The 17,438-nt window shown below is 46.1% G+C and overlaps 1 protein-coding gene across 1 annotated transcript in view; it reads left to right on the forward strand.

Moving 5' to 3' along the window:
• The window catches only part of LOC143962524 (asialoglycoprotein receptor 2-like), a 46,592-nt gene that overhangs the window by 23,127 nt on the left and 6,027 nt on the right, over window positions 1–17,438 (forward strand). Inside the window, exons 6-7 of the mRNA XM_077471798.1 lie at window positions 6,348–6,499; window positions 16,597–16,703. Coding sequence (XP_077327924.1) covers window positions 6,348–6,499; window positions 16,597–16,703 — 259 coding nt within the window. The remainder of the gene's footprint in view (window positions 1–6,347; window positions 6,500–16,596; window positions 16,704–17,438) is intronic.

The raw sequence follows: 17,438 nt of genomic DNA on the forward strand, positions 1-17,438 counted from the left end.
TTGTCAGGAAGAGGCCCTTGTCCTAATCAACATGGGGACAAGGTGCTTTGGGGTGGGGCAGCCGCGCGGCCCCCCCTTCCCCAAAGCACCCCCATGTTGAGGGCACGCGGCCTGGTACGGCTCAGGAGGGGGGGAGCGCTCGCTTGTCCCCACCCCTTTCCTGACCAGCCGGGCTGCGTGCTCGGATAATGGTCTTATATGGACCTTGGGAGGACCCCCACACCGTTTTTTCGGCGTAGGGCTTCCCCTTTAAGTCCATACCAGGTGACGGGGCCAGCGATGCGTCAATCTCGCCGCCGAAGGCTTCCTTCGCTAGTCCCGGCTACCTGGAGCCGTGTTCAAAATTTCCTCCGTGTGTGGGCAAGACCATTCATTTCAAAATGTGTGGGCAGGTCCGCTCGTTCGGAAAATTTGGCAGACTTTCCGGCAGTTTGTCCGCCAGACTAAGTCCGCCGGATAGTCTGATCATGTGTACGCGGCATAAGTGAGAGTTCCAGCTACATTTCTGGGTTCTTAAATTAGAGACTGTTACCAATTAAAAAAATAAAATAAAATGCAGGTAAAAGCACAGAAAAAAATTCGTACCTGGGGGGTGTGTATAGTTTCGTACCTGGGGGGTGTGTATAGTATGCCTGTAAAGGGACGCATGTTTCCCGTGCTTAGAACTGTCCCTGCACAAAGTGCAATTTCTGCAGGAAAAAAAAGTAATTTAAAAGCACTTGCAGCTATAATGAACAGTCATTGAAAATCATTAAACCATTTTTTTTTTTTTAAAAGCGTGGTGTTCCCCCAAATTAAATTACCAGGCCCTTCAGGTCTGGTATGGATATTAAGGGGAACCCTGTGTCAAAAAAAAAATGACGTGGGGTCCCCCCCCAAATATCCATACCAGACCCTTTATCCGAGCACGCAACCTGGCAGGCCGCAGGAAAAGAGGTGGGGGACGAGAGAGCGCCCTCCTCCTGAACCATACCAGACCACATGCCCTCAATATTGGGAGGATGCTTTGGGGGTCTGTGACCCCTCAAAGCACCATTTCCCTATGTTGATGGGGACAAGGGCCTCATCCCCACATCCCTGGCCGGGGGTAGTGGGGGTCTGTGGGCGGGGGGCTTATCAGAATCTGGAAGCCCCCTTTAACAAGGGGACCCCCAGATCCCGCCCTCCCTGTTTGAAATGGTAAGGGGGTACAAAAGTACCCCTACCATTTCACAAAGAAAGTGTAAAAAAATTGTTAAAAAACACACACCATTGGGAAAAGTCCTGGGGGGGGCCAGGATCTGGGGGTCCCCTTGTTAAAGGGGGCTTCCAGATTCTGATAAGCCCCCCGCCTGCAGACCCCCACACCCATCAGCCAGGGTTGTGGGGATGAGGCCCTTGTCCTCATCAACATGGGGACATGGTGCTTTGAGGGGTCACAGACCCCCAAAGCATCCTCCCAATGTTGAGGGCATGTGGCCTGGTACGGTTCAGGAGGAGGGGCGCTCTCTCGTCCCCCTTCTTTTCCTGCGGCCTGCCAGGTTGCGTGCTCAGATAAAGGGTCTGGTATGGATTTTTGGGAGGACCTCCACGCCATTTTTTTTAAAATTTGGCTTGGAGTTCCCCTTAAAATCCATACTAGACCTGAAGGGCCTAGTAATTGAATTTGGGGGAACCCCACGCTTTTTTTTTTTTTAATCAATGACTTCTCTGTATTACGGGGAGCCGACAATTTATTATAGCCGCGAGTGATTTTAAATTACTTTTTTTCCTGCAGAAATTATACTTTGTGCAGGGACAGTTTTAAACACAGGAAACATGCGCCCCTTTACAGGCATACTATACACACCCCCCAGGTACGAAATTTAAAGGAATATTACACTTTTATTGTTTCACTTTAAGCATTATTAAAATCACTGCTCCTGAAAAAACTACAGTTTTTTAAAACGTATTTTTGCATTGATCCATATCCCCTGGGGCAGGACCCAGGTTCCCAAAACACTTTTTATGACAATAACTTGCATATTAGCCTTTAAAATTAGCACTTTAGATTGCTCCCATAGACTTTTACAGGGTGTTCCGCGGCTTTTCGAATTTGCCACGAACACTCCAAATTGTTCACTGTTCGGCGAACAGGCAATTTTCGAGTCGAACAGGAGTTCAACTCGAACTCAAAGCTCATCCCTAGTAAGGGCACTAAAGGACTTTGGAAGTGGGGTAGTGGGGCTGACATTTGACACACAGAACAGGATTGACAATAATTCTCAATATCTTTCTGTATCCCAAGCCAGTAAAACCTGCGCAACACCCTTTCCGTGGTTTTCTCAAACCCTAAATGACCTCTTAGCAAGTGCCCATGGACAAGTTCCAACATCACCTGTCTGTATGGCTTAGGGACTACCAATTGTTCAAAAATGTCATCTTTTTTTGCATGCACCATACATTTGAACGCATCGCTGAGAGGGAATGTAGGCCTAAAACCCAGTGGGCAGGTCTGGTCACCCCCTTGCTTTCTGGAGAATAGCAGAAGGCCTACTATGATCTGGAGTCGGCAGAAGCAGGAGACTATGAGAAGGTCAAGCAGGAAATATTGGTGCGACTCGTGTCACATTGGCAGTTCGAGCACAGCAGGTCCACAGCTGTTTCTTTCAAGACGAGAGGTCCCCAAGATTGAAGATGTTCGACCTAATCCACCTGGTGGGGAAACCAGGCAGTGTCCCTGTCTGGGCCACAAATAGTGGAGCGTGCGGTCAACCTAATTTCTGCTGAAATAAGGAAAACAGGGCCTGCCCCCTGGTTCAACAGGTATATCATAATTACTATTACATTTTCCCAGGCCCTGGCAAGGGTAGGGATTTTTCTCTGCTCGGTACCAAAGTTTTCCTTGTGCACATTAAGGTCAGCAAACTCTAATGTAGCCTCAGAGTCAGCAGACGGCTGTCCACTTTCACTGCTTGTGGGGACTTCCTCAGGCTCCTCCAGTTCTCCTGCCATAATTGAGAAAGGAAGACACAGGGAACCCTGAGAGAAGTCTCTTGAACCCACATTGTCAGTGCTGTCCAGGAGTTCTGCCTCTGCTACTGAGTCAGTTACTGTGACCGAGTTGGTACGATCCCAGAGTTCTGAAAACTTAGGGCATTCCCTACCAATGATGTCTTCATGCACCAAGTGGGGCACAAGTCCGACAGGATGTGTCACTGTACCAAAGTCAGTTTTAAAGTTTACAGTGGCTGTAGGATACTCCCAGGTATCCCCATGTACACAGATCACAGAAACTTTTTTTTCGACCATCTTAGCTTTAACCAAAGTCACTAGATTTCCAGAGTCCAGAAATGCCATAATAGGCTTATAATTTATAGTCATTTGGCACATGTGTCTTCCTACACTTGGCACTGCAGCGCATGAAACAGCAGAAAACATAGACTGCCTTCTATAATATACATCACACTGCATAAGTTCATCTGTCAATGGACAGTTTGTTGCAACATGTCCCAGTTCCTGGCAATGGAAACACCTGATGTTGACCCAATTTGATTTGCTGACAGGCCATGGCTTCCCTTGTTTGGGACATCAAACTTCAACTCTGGCACCAAAAATTCTCCCCCCCCCCCCCCCCATCTCCTTGCCATGCTTACCACCCACTCCCCCTGGAACATTCTTACCTGTTGCCTGGTGAGACCGTGGCTTTGGGTGGAAAGTTTGTGTGGCTGTAGGGGGGGGTGACCAGGCTCTCTGCAGCAAAGTATCTCTCCACGAGCTCCACCAGGTTGTTTGCCGACTTGGGGTCTCCTTGACTCACCCACTTCTGCAGGGGAACTGGTAGTGATCTCAGGAATCGGGCCATGGCTACACGCTCCACTATTTGTGGCCCAGACAGGGACACTGCCCGGTTTCCCCACCAGGTGGATTAGGTCGAACATCTTCAATCTTGGGGACCTCTCGTCTTGGAAGAACCAGCTGTGGACCTGCTGTGCTCGAACTGCCAATGTGACACCGAGTCGCACCAATATTTCCTGCTTGACCTTCTCATAGTCTCCTGCTTCTGCCGACTCCAGATCATAGTAGGCCTTCTGCTATTCTCCAGAAAGCAAGGGGGTGACCAGACCTGCCCACTGGGTTTTAGGCCTACGTTCTCTTTCAGCGATGCGTTCAAATGTTAGCAAAAAGGCCTCTGGATCATCATCTTCAGTCATCTTGGAAAGAAATCGACATACATGGATGACTGAGGGCTTGTCTCCAACGTCATCAATTTTAGCAGGTGATCACTGTGCTAGAGTCTCCACAACCTTAGTAAGGGTTTACCTATCTGCTCTTGCTTCAGTGGCTAGCTGTTCAAACAGCCTCTATGATTGCTCCTGTATAATAGATTTAGTTTGCTGTTGTGCAGCATTGGATAGCACCATTTGTTTGAGGATTCCGTGTTTAGTCACTTTAGGTACTGGCCCTTTAAGTAGTAACTTACTAATGCTGGTCGCAGTCTCCACCATATTTAACCTGGGGGACAGGTATCAGGTACAAAGCTCCCTGGGATGAGCAGTCTTTTAGGCACAGATACCAAATCCAATGAGGTAGTGACAAACACTGCAATGTTTATCTGTGATATATACAAGTCTATATACAGGTGCTGTATAGTGTTCCAAAAAAACAAATAGGAACAAAAATAGCCGAACAAAAACCTAGCCGTGTCTCAGCACTAATTACACAATATTTACAGGTCCCAACTACCAGGCCGAGAAAGCCTACAGCTTGTCAGCTTCCACATACGCAGCTTAATAGCTTTTACCAACCTTTTGCTCTCCTAGACAGAAGTTGTCTAAGCCCTTGTACACACGGTCCGACATTCCGACGGAAAATGTCCGATCAGACCGTGTTGTCGGATAATCCGACCATGTGTGGGCTCCATCAGACTGTTTCCGTCGGAATATCCGACAGACCACGTTTTCCAGCTTGGCTGTAAAATTTTCCGACAACGTGAACTTTGTCCGATCGTTTGTAGAGAATTCCGATCGGACAAAGTGCCACGCATGCTCAGATCAAATTCCTACACCAAAGCTATTGGCTACTAGCCTGATCATAGTCCCGTCGTAACGAAATAACGTCATCACATTCTGAACGATCGGATTTTCCGACAACTTTGACCGTGTTTATGCAACAGTTTCGGACAAAATCCGACGGATTTGGTTGTCGGAATTTCCGACCGTGTGTACAAGGGCTAAGGTTCCTAGGCCAAACTGGTTGTCTGTCTCAGGTGACTTTAAATTGGCCTGGGGGAGAGGACTAAGATCCGTAACTGGACCATGGATCAAAAATCCCCGAATGTGTATGAAAGGAGACTGCGAGATGTATAAACCCCGAACAAGACTTCTCTCTGGAACGCTCTGCTACACCCTTTTATGAGTACCTGGGTCTGAGCAACTGATTTGCCCATTATGAGGAGTTCCCACCACTACTGCAGTTAATTCCCAGATTTGTAAAACCTATGTTGTCCATTATGAGAAATTCCCACCATCACGGTGCTGAGTTTATTGGTATGTAGACCTGCAGTGATCATTATAGGTGAGTCCCACCATTTCCTGCTCTGAGTTCCTAAGTCTGCCTGCTGTGCCCATTTTAATGGTCCCCCAGTATTTCTGATGGAATTTGTATGTATTTTATATCATGGAGAATGTAAGAAAAGTTGTGACACATAAAGTTGGGTGGAGACAAAAAACTCCCGGATGTGCAGGATCAGAGCCAATAATTCTAGGCCCCTGTACACACGGTCGGAGATTTCCACAACAAATGCGTCGGATTTTGCCCGTCGCATTTTGTCCGTCGGATCTTGTCTGAAACTGTTGCATACACGCGGTCGGACAAAGTTGGCGAAAAATCCGATCTTTCAGAACGTGATGACGTAATTTCGTTACGACGGGACTACATTCAGGCTAGTAGCCAATAGCTTTGATGTAGGAATTTGATCTGAGCATGCGTGGCACTTGGTCCGATCAAAATTCTCTGCACATGATCGGAGTATGTCCGACCGGCCCAGTTGGTTGGGAAATATTTCCAACATGTTGGAAAATTGGGTCCGACTGATATTCCGACGGAATCAATCCGATGCATACCACACACAGTCGGATTATCCGACGACACGGTCCGATAGGACACATTCCGACGGATTCTCCGACCGTGTGTACAAGGGCTAACGGGGAGATCTCATTGATGGCATTTCTGAGACATATAAGACTCCAGGGTCTGACTCAGGGATGTGATGTCTTTTATCTGTGATTTCCTTTTATTATAATTTTACCCTCTTGGCTGAATGGTCCGGTAATAACCATGACAATCTAGCATGACCCTCATCATAATCCTCTTTCTTGCTCCCTCAGGATTTTATGATCCATTATGCAATGAGGAATGGAGGCGGTATGGAATCAGCTGTTACTACTTGTCTTCAGACTCACGACCATGGAACGTCTCCAAGAAAGACTGTGAGGAGAGGGAGGCCCACCTGATAGTCATTAATAGCGAGGGAGAGATGGTATGAATGCTGAACAGATAGACATGTCCAACTGTGATAGTTCCACTGTCCGATCACATCACTGCCAGCAGTATTTGATTATTATGCTCACAGCCTCACCCTGTGAAGAGATTTTTCAGTTTGCAGGACAACAATTTAAGCAGTGGCAGACTGAGAGTGATTATGACTGAGGAAGGTTTACTGAATAATTAAACCTCTGCTCACACACCGCTATGTGTTTTAACAGAAACCTGCACCTTTTAAAGAATCTGTTGGTGTAACTCTGACATCTAAAAAAAAAAAAAAAAGTATTTATTGCTTGCTGCCTCATCCAGACAGGAATGTAACAGAGTTCACACTGCTATAGATTCTTCACAGAGACAATGTTATTTCATTTCTAATTATTCAGTGGTCCAGCTTCATGATTTTTAAACATTTTTTTACAGTTTAATGAGTGCATTTTCAGGTAATAGCTGCCTCCTTTATTACCTGATTGTTTATTTATCACTTTATTTGATTATTTATTTTGTGGAGAAATATAGGGATTGTTTTGATGAGCGAGGGGGTTTTTCTCCTTCGCTGATTTTTAAACATTTCTTCAGCGAAAATAAAAAAAAGAGGTGCAGAAAAAAAATTACAATATTTAAATAAATGGTAATAATGTAAAAAATATTTGATAATTTATTAAAATATTTACAGAAAATATGTTTAAAAAAAATAGACATAAATAACAGTAAAATAAAGGGTTTAAAAGTGGAAAAATACTTAACCACTTCAGCTCCGGAAGGTTTTACTCCTCCCTTCCTGACCAGGCCATTTTTGCGATACGGCACTGCATGGCTTTAACTGGCAATTGTGTGGACATGCAACACTGTACTCAATATTTTCCCACAAATAGAGCTTTCTTTTGGTGGTATTTGATCACCTCTGTGGTTTTTATTTTTTGCGAAACCAAAAAAAATAGCGTCAATTTTGAAAAAAAAAAAAGATATATATATTTTTACTTTCTGCTATAAAACACATCCAATAAAAAAGAAGTAAATAATCAAATTTCTTCATCAATTTAGGCCAATTTGTACTCTGCTACATACCGTATTTATCGGCGTATAACACGCACTTTTTCCCCCTTAAAATCGGGGGAAAGTTGTGGGTGCGTGTTATACGCCGATCCCCACTGTCTGCGAGTCAAAAATACCGAGCGCAGCCGAAAAATACCGTGCGCGGCCGAAAAATACCGTGGGCGGCCGAAAAATTCCGAGTGCCGCCGAAAAATACCGAGCGCCGCCGAAAAATACCGAGCCGATTGCTCGGCTCCGCTCGTAGTCCCGCCTCCCTGCTGTTTCTCTAGCGAGCGCTGCCGAAAAAGACCGAGCCAACTGTACTGTGTACTCGGCTCGGCTCGGCTTGCAGTCCCGCCCATACTGGGCGGGACTGCGAGCGGAGCCCAGCCGAATACACAGTACAGGCGGCTCGGTCTTTTTCGGCAGCGCTCGCTAGAGAAACAGCAGGGAGGCGGGACTACGAGCGGAGCCGAGCAAGTCGGCTCGGTATTTTTCGGCGGCGCTCGCTCGGTCTGTCTCGGCAGCGGGAAATTTAAACATGGCCAAGCTGCAAATGACACTGCAAAGCTGCAAACAGCGTGGGGCAAGCTGCAAATGACACTGATCATTCTGCAATGATGGACAAGGCTGCAGATGCACACTGATAAGGCTGCATTGACTGGCATTTAAATGTAAGTTTTTTTTTCCTTAAACTTCCCTCCTAAAACTTTTTTCCTTAAAATGCCCTCCTAAACTTGGGGTGCATGTTATACGCCGCTGCGTGTTATACCCCGATACATACGGTATATTTGGTTTAAAAAAAAAAAATCCCAAAAAGCGTATATCGACTGGTTTGTGCTAAAGTTACAGCATCCACAAACTTTGGGATATATTTATGGACTTTTTATTTATTTTTTATTGCTTTTACTAATAATGGCAGCGATCAGCGATTTTTAGCAGGATTGCGACATTGTGGAGGACAAATCTGCCACCACTTTTTGGGAACCAGTGACACCAATACAGTGATCAGTTCTAAAAAAAATGCACTGTCACTGTATAAATGACACTGCCAGGGAAGGGGCTAGCATCAGGGGCGATCAAAGGGTTAAGTGTGCTCCTAGGGAATAATTTCTAACTGTGTGGGGGATGGACTGACTGGAGGAAAAGAGGCATCTGTGTTCCTGATTAGCCGGAGCACAAGATCTCTCTCTTCCTCTCTGACAGAATGGCGGCCTGCCGTCTTTTCATAAGCAGACCGCCGCTCTGCCCCTCTTCAACAATCACGGGTGACCGGAAGCCGCCGCAGCCTCTGGACCCGCTGATTGGCTCCTGCTGTGTCCAATCACAGCGGGAGCACGGCTCCAGCGGCACACGCACGCGCCCCAGAGCCGATCCAAGGAATCACGTACAGGTAAGTGATTTTGCACTTAAGGGCCGCCCTGCCGCAGTATATGTATGTGGGGTCGGTCCTTAAGTGTTTAAACTGGTTGTAAACCCCATTCATGAAATCTGACCTGGGCACATATATCTGCAGTGTTTACTTATCTCTCTCCAAAGCTCTAAGTGCAGTGTCTTTCTGCTGCTCCGTTCCTCTGTTATCAGCATGAGAACTTTTGACAAGTTCTCCAACACACAAGATAAAAGCAGCCTAAAATTTGTGTCACAAGGGAGCTTAGGGATAGATTAGCAGAGAGTTGTCTATTCAGACTGCATATTTGCAAGTTTCATTGTCCCTGCCTATGTGGAGGGGGGATACCTCTCCTCCAATCAGCTCACACACAGAGTATGTCCAGACTCCCCTCCTACTGCTGAAACAGGAAGAAAGATTTGAAACACAATATGCACTTTTTAAAGAATATATAACAGGAAAGACAGCAGATATACATGTAAAACGTATGTAGGAGGATTTGTTTCATCTCTGTGTATCATCTGAGGCTGTTCACTTCACTGGAAAAATAGTGTAATCCCTCGCGCCACTAAGTGAACAAACAAATAAAATCAAATATAAGTGAATAGAATATATGTGAAAGTTGCTGCTAGACCATTAGTGTAGACAGTGCACAAAAAATGGGTATAAATGTAATAGTGATCAGCGCAACTTCCTATAATTGGATTACACTGAAATGATTACTGTGACAAAATCCATCAAAAAATGCACAAAAATTATAATGATAACGATTGTTCAATTGCTGTGAAAGAAAGTCCTTTTCAAACAATGTGACAAAATCCGTATGATCTACAAATCTCGTGAAAAACAATTCTTGTAATGAATGATTCTACTATATGTGATCTTCCTCAATGAGCTCTTACCTCAATGAGGAATATAAACCAATGTTGTAAAGCGCTGCGTAAACTGTCGGCGCTATATAAATCCTGTATAATAATAATAATAAACCGCCTTAACGAGCTCCCTGGGACAGATCACATTTTCTCCATCTCTTGATCCCACAAGGACACTGCGTTTTGGTAATGCTGGACACGGCTACAGGTTTTCCACTAGGGATGAGCTTGGTGTTCGAGTCGAACACTGGCTGTTCACACGTTCGGCGAATACCGAATGTTATGGGCCATTCGCTCCAAATTTGCGTGGCGCTCACAGCCCACAATGCACTTATCATCACAGTGCATTGCTGGCTCATGATTGGCCAAGCATGCACTGTGACCCCGCATTGCTTGGCCAATCACAGCACCGGCAGTGAGGAGAGCCATAATTGGCTGCAGGCAGGATCAGTCCTCTCTGAAACCTGCACTGAGAGGAATGAAGGTGTGGAATTAGGTGTGTCACAGCCAAGTATTTGCAGGCACTCTGCTAGCAGTACACCCACGTCTGATTGTAGCAGGCAAATTTCCCTGCCCCAGCTGCTGGACCGTTAAAAGATGTTCACTCCCAGCCATCCACATGCCCAGTGGTTGAATGCTAGCTTGGCTAAATTGCTAGCACTTCAACTGCTGCCTTTTCAGTTGGTAAACTCCGCCCCTTTCCGTGAGTTTTTGCAATGTGCAATTCCTCAGTGGCAGGTCCCCAAACGCCACTTTTTCTTACGAAAGGCAATTCCGGCTCGGTGGTTTGCAACAATGGCACCAACCTCCTCTCCGCCCTCGGACAAGGACAACTGACCAATGTGCCCTGTGTGGCTCACGTCCTTAACCTGGTGGTGAAGCCGTTCTTGGGCAGGTACACAGGCTTACAGGATGTCCTGAGGTGGGCCAGGAAACTTTGTGTTCATTTCCGTCGATCATTTAATGCCAGTGCTTGGCTGGCTGAGCTCCAAAAGGAGTTGAACCTGCCCAAGAACCGCCTTATATGTGACATGCCCACCAGGTGGAACTCAACGTTGGCCATGCTGCTGCGGCTGCGCACGCAGCAGAGGGCCATCATTGAGTACCTGTGCAACTACGGCACCAGGACAGGGTCAGGGGAGCTTGTTTTTTTTTTCACCACGCCAGTGGGGCATGATCAGGGATGCATGCACTGTCCTGTCACTATTTGAGGAGGCCACAAGGATGGTGAGCAGTGACAGTGCATGCATCAGTGACACTGTACCTCTTGTCCACCTGTTGGAGCATACGCTGCGTGGAATAATGGACAGGCCACTTGAGGCAGAACAGAGGCAGGAAGAGGAGGACTTCCTTGCCTCTCAAGGCCCCCTTTATCTAGACAGTGTTCCTGCTGTCCCACCCATCACACAGGAAGAGGAGGAGGAGGAGGATTTTGTCAGCATGGAGGTGGAGCCTCGCACTCAGCATCAGCAGCAGCAGTCTTTTAGGGACGATTTACACTCCCAAGAAACCTGTGGACTTCTATGTGGCTGAAAATCATTGGCTGGGAGGAGGTGGCTGCAGATCATGTTGTCCTTAGTGACCCAGAGGACTCCAGACCGAATGCCTCAGCTAACCTACGCTGCATGGCCTCCCTGATCCTGCAAAGCCTGCGGAAGGATCCTCGTATTCTTCGGATCAAGGAGAGGGACCATTACTGGCTGGCCACTCTCCTTGATCCACGGTACAAGGGTAAGGTTGCCGACCTTATCTTGCCATCGCAGAGGGAGCAGAGGATGAGACATCTCCGGGAGGCCTTGCAGAAAGGTCTGTGTAACGCGTTCCCAGAGACTGGGAGGTTACAAACTCCTGGTCCTGGACAACATTTTGCTGAGCCTCCAGTCAGTCACAGAAGGAGTGGTGGAGAAGGTGGCTGTCTGACCGATGCGTTCAGACAATTTTTTAGTCCGCAGCCCCAAGGTATGATCGGTTCCAGCAACCATCGCCAGCGTCTGATTTACAGGAGCATGAATACCTAGGGGCAAGGTCAGACTTGGACACCTTTCCCACCGAAAATCCTCTGGCTTACTGGGTCTTGAGGATGGATCACTGGTCAGAGCTTGCACAGTATGCAATTGAGCTACTGGCCTGTCCTGCATCAAGCGTTCTTTCAGAATGCACCTTCAGTGCTGCTGGTGGCTTTGTAACTGATCACAGGGTGCACCTGTCCACTGACTCGGTTGATCGGCTGACCTTCATAAAGATGAATCATTCTTGGATCACCGCTAGGGATGAGCCAAACACCCCCCGGTTCGGTTCGTACCAGAACTTTCTAACGGACCCCATGTTCGTTACGAACGTTAGAACCCCATTGAAGTCTATGGGACTCGAACGTTCAAAATGGAAAGTGCTAATTTTAACGGCTAATATGCAAGATACTGTCCTAAAAAGGGTTTGGGGACCTGCCTCCTGCCCCAGGGGACATGGGTCAATGCCTAAAATGTTTTTAAAAATGGCCGTTTTGGCGGGAGCACTGATTTTACTGACAATGAAAGTGAAAAAAAAAGTGAAATATTCCTTTAAATATGGTGCCTGGGGGGTGTCTGTAGTATGTCTGTGAAGTGCCACGTGTTTCCCGTGTTTAGAACAGTCCCTGCACAAAATGACATTAAACGGAAATAACACCATTTAAAACTGCTTGCGGTTTTAATGTTATATCTGGTTCCTGCAATATGGTTGAAAATCATTGAGAAAAATGGCATGGGTAGCCCTCCCTGCCCATTACCAGCCTATTTGGGTCTTGTACGCATATTAAGGGGAACCCTGTACCCATATTAAAAAAAGGAAATGCGTGTGGCCCCCAGGCCCTATATACTCAGAACAGCAGTATACAGGCGGTGCAAACAAGACAGGGACTGTGTAGGTTTGTTGTGTTAAGTTGAATCTGTTTGTAATTTCAACTGGTACATTTTTAAAGTGTAGCTCCAGTCAAAAAAACTATTTTTAAGCTTTTTGGAAAACATAGGGAAGGGTTATCACCCCTGTATAATTTGTTTTGTCGTCCATCTTTTTTCATCTCACTTGCTGCTGTCTCCTTCCGTTTGCAAGTAGGAGATGTTTGTAAGTTGGATGTTTGAAAGTAGGGGCCTGCCCTATATGCTCTGCAGAAATGGCGGAACAAGGTGTTGGTTTTGCCACAACATTGTAAGCCCTGAAAGTGACTCTTGGTGGGCGCTGGAGCGCCCTGCTGTGAACGATTATATCAAGAATTGTAATTACATGCCATTGTTGAACAGTGGTAGAAAAATTTACCTTTGGTGGTTGTGGTGCTGGTGCCACAACACTATAAGTCCTCACCGTTACTCTGGGTGGGCACAGGAAGGGGCCCTCCTGTGAAATATTATATCAAGAATTGTAATTACATGTCCCTGTTAAACAGGGGCAGAAAAATTTGGCCTTAGGCACTGCTGCTGGTGCCACCACACTGCAACCTCTTCCATATACTCTAGTTTTTTTGCTGGAATTAGCCCTGCTGCAAAGCATTGCATCAAAAATTGTACTTAAACGCCCCTGTTAAACAGGGGAAGAAAAATTGGGCCTTAGGCTGAGGTGAATATTGCGGTGTATACTGCGGTCAGGGCACGCAGACAATAACCAGAAAACAGCAGAGATAAAGGGGTATATACAGATGTATACTGTGCTGTGCTGGAGGCACACACAACTTCCAATAACTCCTGCAGATGGCAATTGGGCTCAAATAGAGAACAGCTATGTAGGTGGATTATAGCGGTATGTACTGGGTACAGAGCACGCAGACAGCACGCACTCTCCTGACACTACTGACTGCAAGCTCTATTATAAAAGATAGATCACTAGCTATATAGGTGAGGTGAATATAGTGGTGTATACTGCGGTCAGGGCACAGACAATAACCACTACACAAGAGCAAGATAGGAAATCAGCCAAAAACGATCGGTGTGTAACTGTGTTGAAGGTACACAGAACACCCACTGCTTCAGATGCCAACACACTACACGAGGCCGCCTCAAAGGCGGCCTTATATAGTGTGGGGCGTGCACTACACAGCCTGAGCTAAGCCTGTGGCCAATCATGGCTCTCCTCGCTGCTGGCGCTGCGATTGGCCAAGCATGCGGGGTCACAGTGCATGCTTGGCCAATCATGAGCCAGCAATGCACTGCGCCATCGCAGTGCATTGTGGGCCGTGAGCGCCACACGAATTTTGATGCGAACGGACCAAGAGTTCGGATTTCGCCGAACGGACGAACAGCCAATGTTCGAGTCGTACGTACGTTCGACTCGAACACGAAGCTCATCCCTAATCACCGCCAGCTACCAAGCACCTGAAGCTGATGAAACTGAATATTTTTTTTTTAAATGTCACATCCCTTCAAGACTGCCTATGCTGATGCTGAGTGACTGTCCTGTTATGTTGACTGACTATCCTCTTCCTCCTCAATGATCCCGCTGATATCTTGGAAGAACATTTTTGGTTCTGGGTGATGCCACCAGCCCAATTTTTCAGCCCCTGTTTAACAGGGGCATGTAATTACATTTTTTGATGCAATACTTTTCAGCAGGGCTAATTCCTGCACTCCAAATAGAGTATATGGGAGAGGTTGCAGTGTCGTGGCACCAGCACCAGTGCCACCAGCCCAATTTTTCAGCCCCTGTTTAACAGGGACGTGTAATTACAATTTTTGATGCAATGCTTTGCAGCAGGGCTCATTCCTGCACTCCAACTAGAGTATATGGCAGAGGTTGCAGTGTCGTGGCACCAGCACCAGTGCCTAAGGCCCAATTTTTCACCCTCTGTTTAACAGGGGCATATAATACAATTTTTGATGCAATGCTTTGCAGCAGGGCTCATTCCTGCACTTCAACTAGAGTATATGGGAGAGGTTGCAGTGTCTTGGCACCAGCACCAGTGCCTAAGGCCCAATTTTTCAGCCTCTGTTTAACAGGGGCATGTAATACAATTTTTGATGCAATGCTTTGCAGCAGGGCTCATTTCTGCACTCCACCTAGAGTATATGGTAGAGGTTGCAGTGTATAGGCCCAATTTTTCAGCCCCTGTTTAACAGGGGCATGTAATTACAATTTTTGATGCAATTCTTTGCAGCAGGGCTCATTCCTGTACTACAACTAGAGTATATGGGAGAGGTTGCAGTGTCGTGGCACCAGCAACCAGTGCCTAAGGCCCTATTTTTCAGCCCCTGTTTAACAGGGGCATGTAATTACAATTCTTGATATAATATTTCACAGCAGGGCCCTTTCCTGCACCCAGCAAGAGTAACTGAGGATTTATAGTGTCGTGGCACCAGCACCACCACCACAACGACCAAAGGCCCAATTTTTCTACCACTGTTCAACAATGGCATGTAATTACAATTCTTGATATAATCGTTCCCAGCAGGGAACTCCAGCGCTCCCCAAAAAGGGTCACTTTGAGGGCTTACAGTGTTGTGGCAACACCAACACCTTAGGCCCCCATTTCTGCAGAGCATATAGGGCAGGCCCTTACTTTCAAACATCCAACTTACAAACGTCTCCTGCTTGCAAACAGAGGGAGACAACAGGAAGTGAGACGAAAAAAGATGGACGGCAAAAAAAATTATACAGGGGTGATAACCCTTCCCATGTTTTCCAAAAAGCTTAAAAATAGATTTTTTGACTGGAGCTCCACTTTCAAAATGTACCAGTTCAAAATTACAAACAGATTCTACTTAACACAACAAACCTACACAGTCCCTGTCTTGTTTGCACCGCCTGTATACTGCTGTTTTGAGTATATAGGGCCTGGGGGCCCCACACCTTTCCTTTTTTTAATTTGGGTACAGGGTTCCCCTTAATATCCATACAAGACCCAAAGGGGCTGGTAATAGGCGGGGGGGGGGGGGGGCTACCCATGCCATTTTTCTCAAGGATTTTCATCCATATTGCTGGAACCAGATATAACATTAAAACTGCAAGCAGTTTTAAATGACTTTTTTTCCGTTAATTGTCATTTTGTGCAGGGACTGTTCTAAACGCGGGAAACACGTGCCACTTCACAGGCATACTATAGACACCCCCCAGGCACCATATTTAAAGGAATATTTAACATTTTTTTTTCACTTTAATAGCCATTAAAATTAGCACTTTTTATTTTAAACGTTCGAGTCCCATAGACTTCATTGGGGTTCTAAAGTTCGCACTAATTTTCGGTCCGTTCGAAAGTTCTGGTGCGAACCGAACCGGGGGGTGTTCGGCTCATCCCTATTGGAGAGTAAGTCCAATCTGGCGTTTCATAGTCACTGATCCTCATAAATGACTCTTCATACTCCTTCATAGTCTCTATGATAAGAGCTCAGAGCTGTGGGGACAGCCATCTTTTCTTGTAACATTAATGGGTGTTGCAGAACAGCCCCACTTACTCAAAGGGCCCCATATTGGTAACTACTGTATCTTAAATACATTTATATTTACATCTGACAAGGGCTTCCCTTACATCTCCTGTCCAATACCCCCTGGAGTTAATGACAGTGTGTAGCCGGATGAGGAGTGGCACAGGTACCTGTGGTAGGTATTGGCCCTGTGGATGGTCAGATGACAGTCTGGATACCACTGAAATGTTGTGAATGCTGGAGCACAGGAACGCTCAGATGCAGGTATTAAAGCTGTAGCCAAAACAAGCCAATGACAGCCGGGCAGCAGAGTTTCTTTAAGTTGGTTTCCTCCTGGTGCCCGTCAAATTGGCTGAAAAGTATATATGCATATTATTTAATATTCACACAACTTCTATCTTTTGTCTTTCTTAAGAATTTTCTGAGTGGGATTGCAAACAAGAGATTTACGTGGCTCGGTCTAACGGATTTGCATGGAACCTGGAAATGGGTGGATGGAACTCCTTATAACAACACTCCAATGTAAGACACCGAAACCTCAAATTTAAGAATCCTTCTCACACATTCCTAAATTTAAGATCTGGCAAAATGATCTGAAAAGGTGGCTAATCCATGAGCTGAAGTGCATTGTTGAGACTTAAATTCACTCCACCTAGCGCTTTACAACACTTTTTCATACAGAAAGCCTTAATGTATGCATGATCTATGAGTTAGTGGGGCTTATCAGAGTCTAGAGGACACCGTTAAAAATATTGGGGCCTACCCATACTGCCCTCCATCCATGTGAATGGGTACATACAGTAGAATTAAAGACATCCACAAATCCACAAGTCCTTTTTTTACCACCACGTCCCCCCAAAAAGAAAAAAACAAAACAAAAAAGCAAGAGTCCATCATTGTAAATCTATAATCAATCATGATGCCCAAAACCTGCCAAATTGCTGGAATTAAAAACTTCACCCAGTGCATATTGCCATTCCCAATGGTACTGCTCACCAAATAACAGCTCCTCATGCTGTCATCAGCTATATATGGGAAGGCGTGGGGAGAGTAATGACATCATTGACCAGTGACCATATTTGGGCAGCGATGTTGCTGCTATCCCCGTCCCTTTGCTTAAGTACCCAGAGATTCCCGCCCATGTAAGTAATGTGTCAGAGGTGGTTTCTAGGGACACAAAGGTTTCACCACTTCCTGCTTCTTTAGGAACCACTGACAGCAGGAAGCTAATATATATATAGAAGTGGTAGAAATACC

This window comes from Lithobates pipiens, unplaced genomic scaffold (assembly GCF_037356315.1).
Source record: "Lithobates pipiens isolate NorthernLeopardFrog02 unplaced genomic scaffold, aLitPip1_a1.2 Scaffold_8, whole genome shotgun sequence".
NCBI lineage: Eukaryota > Metazoa > Chordata > Amphibia > Anura > Ranidae > Lithobates > Lithobates pipiens.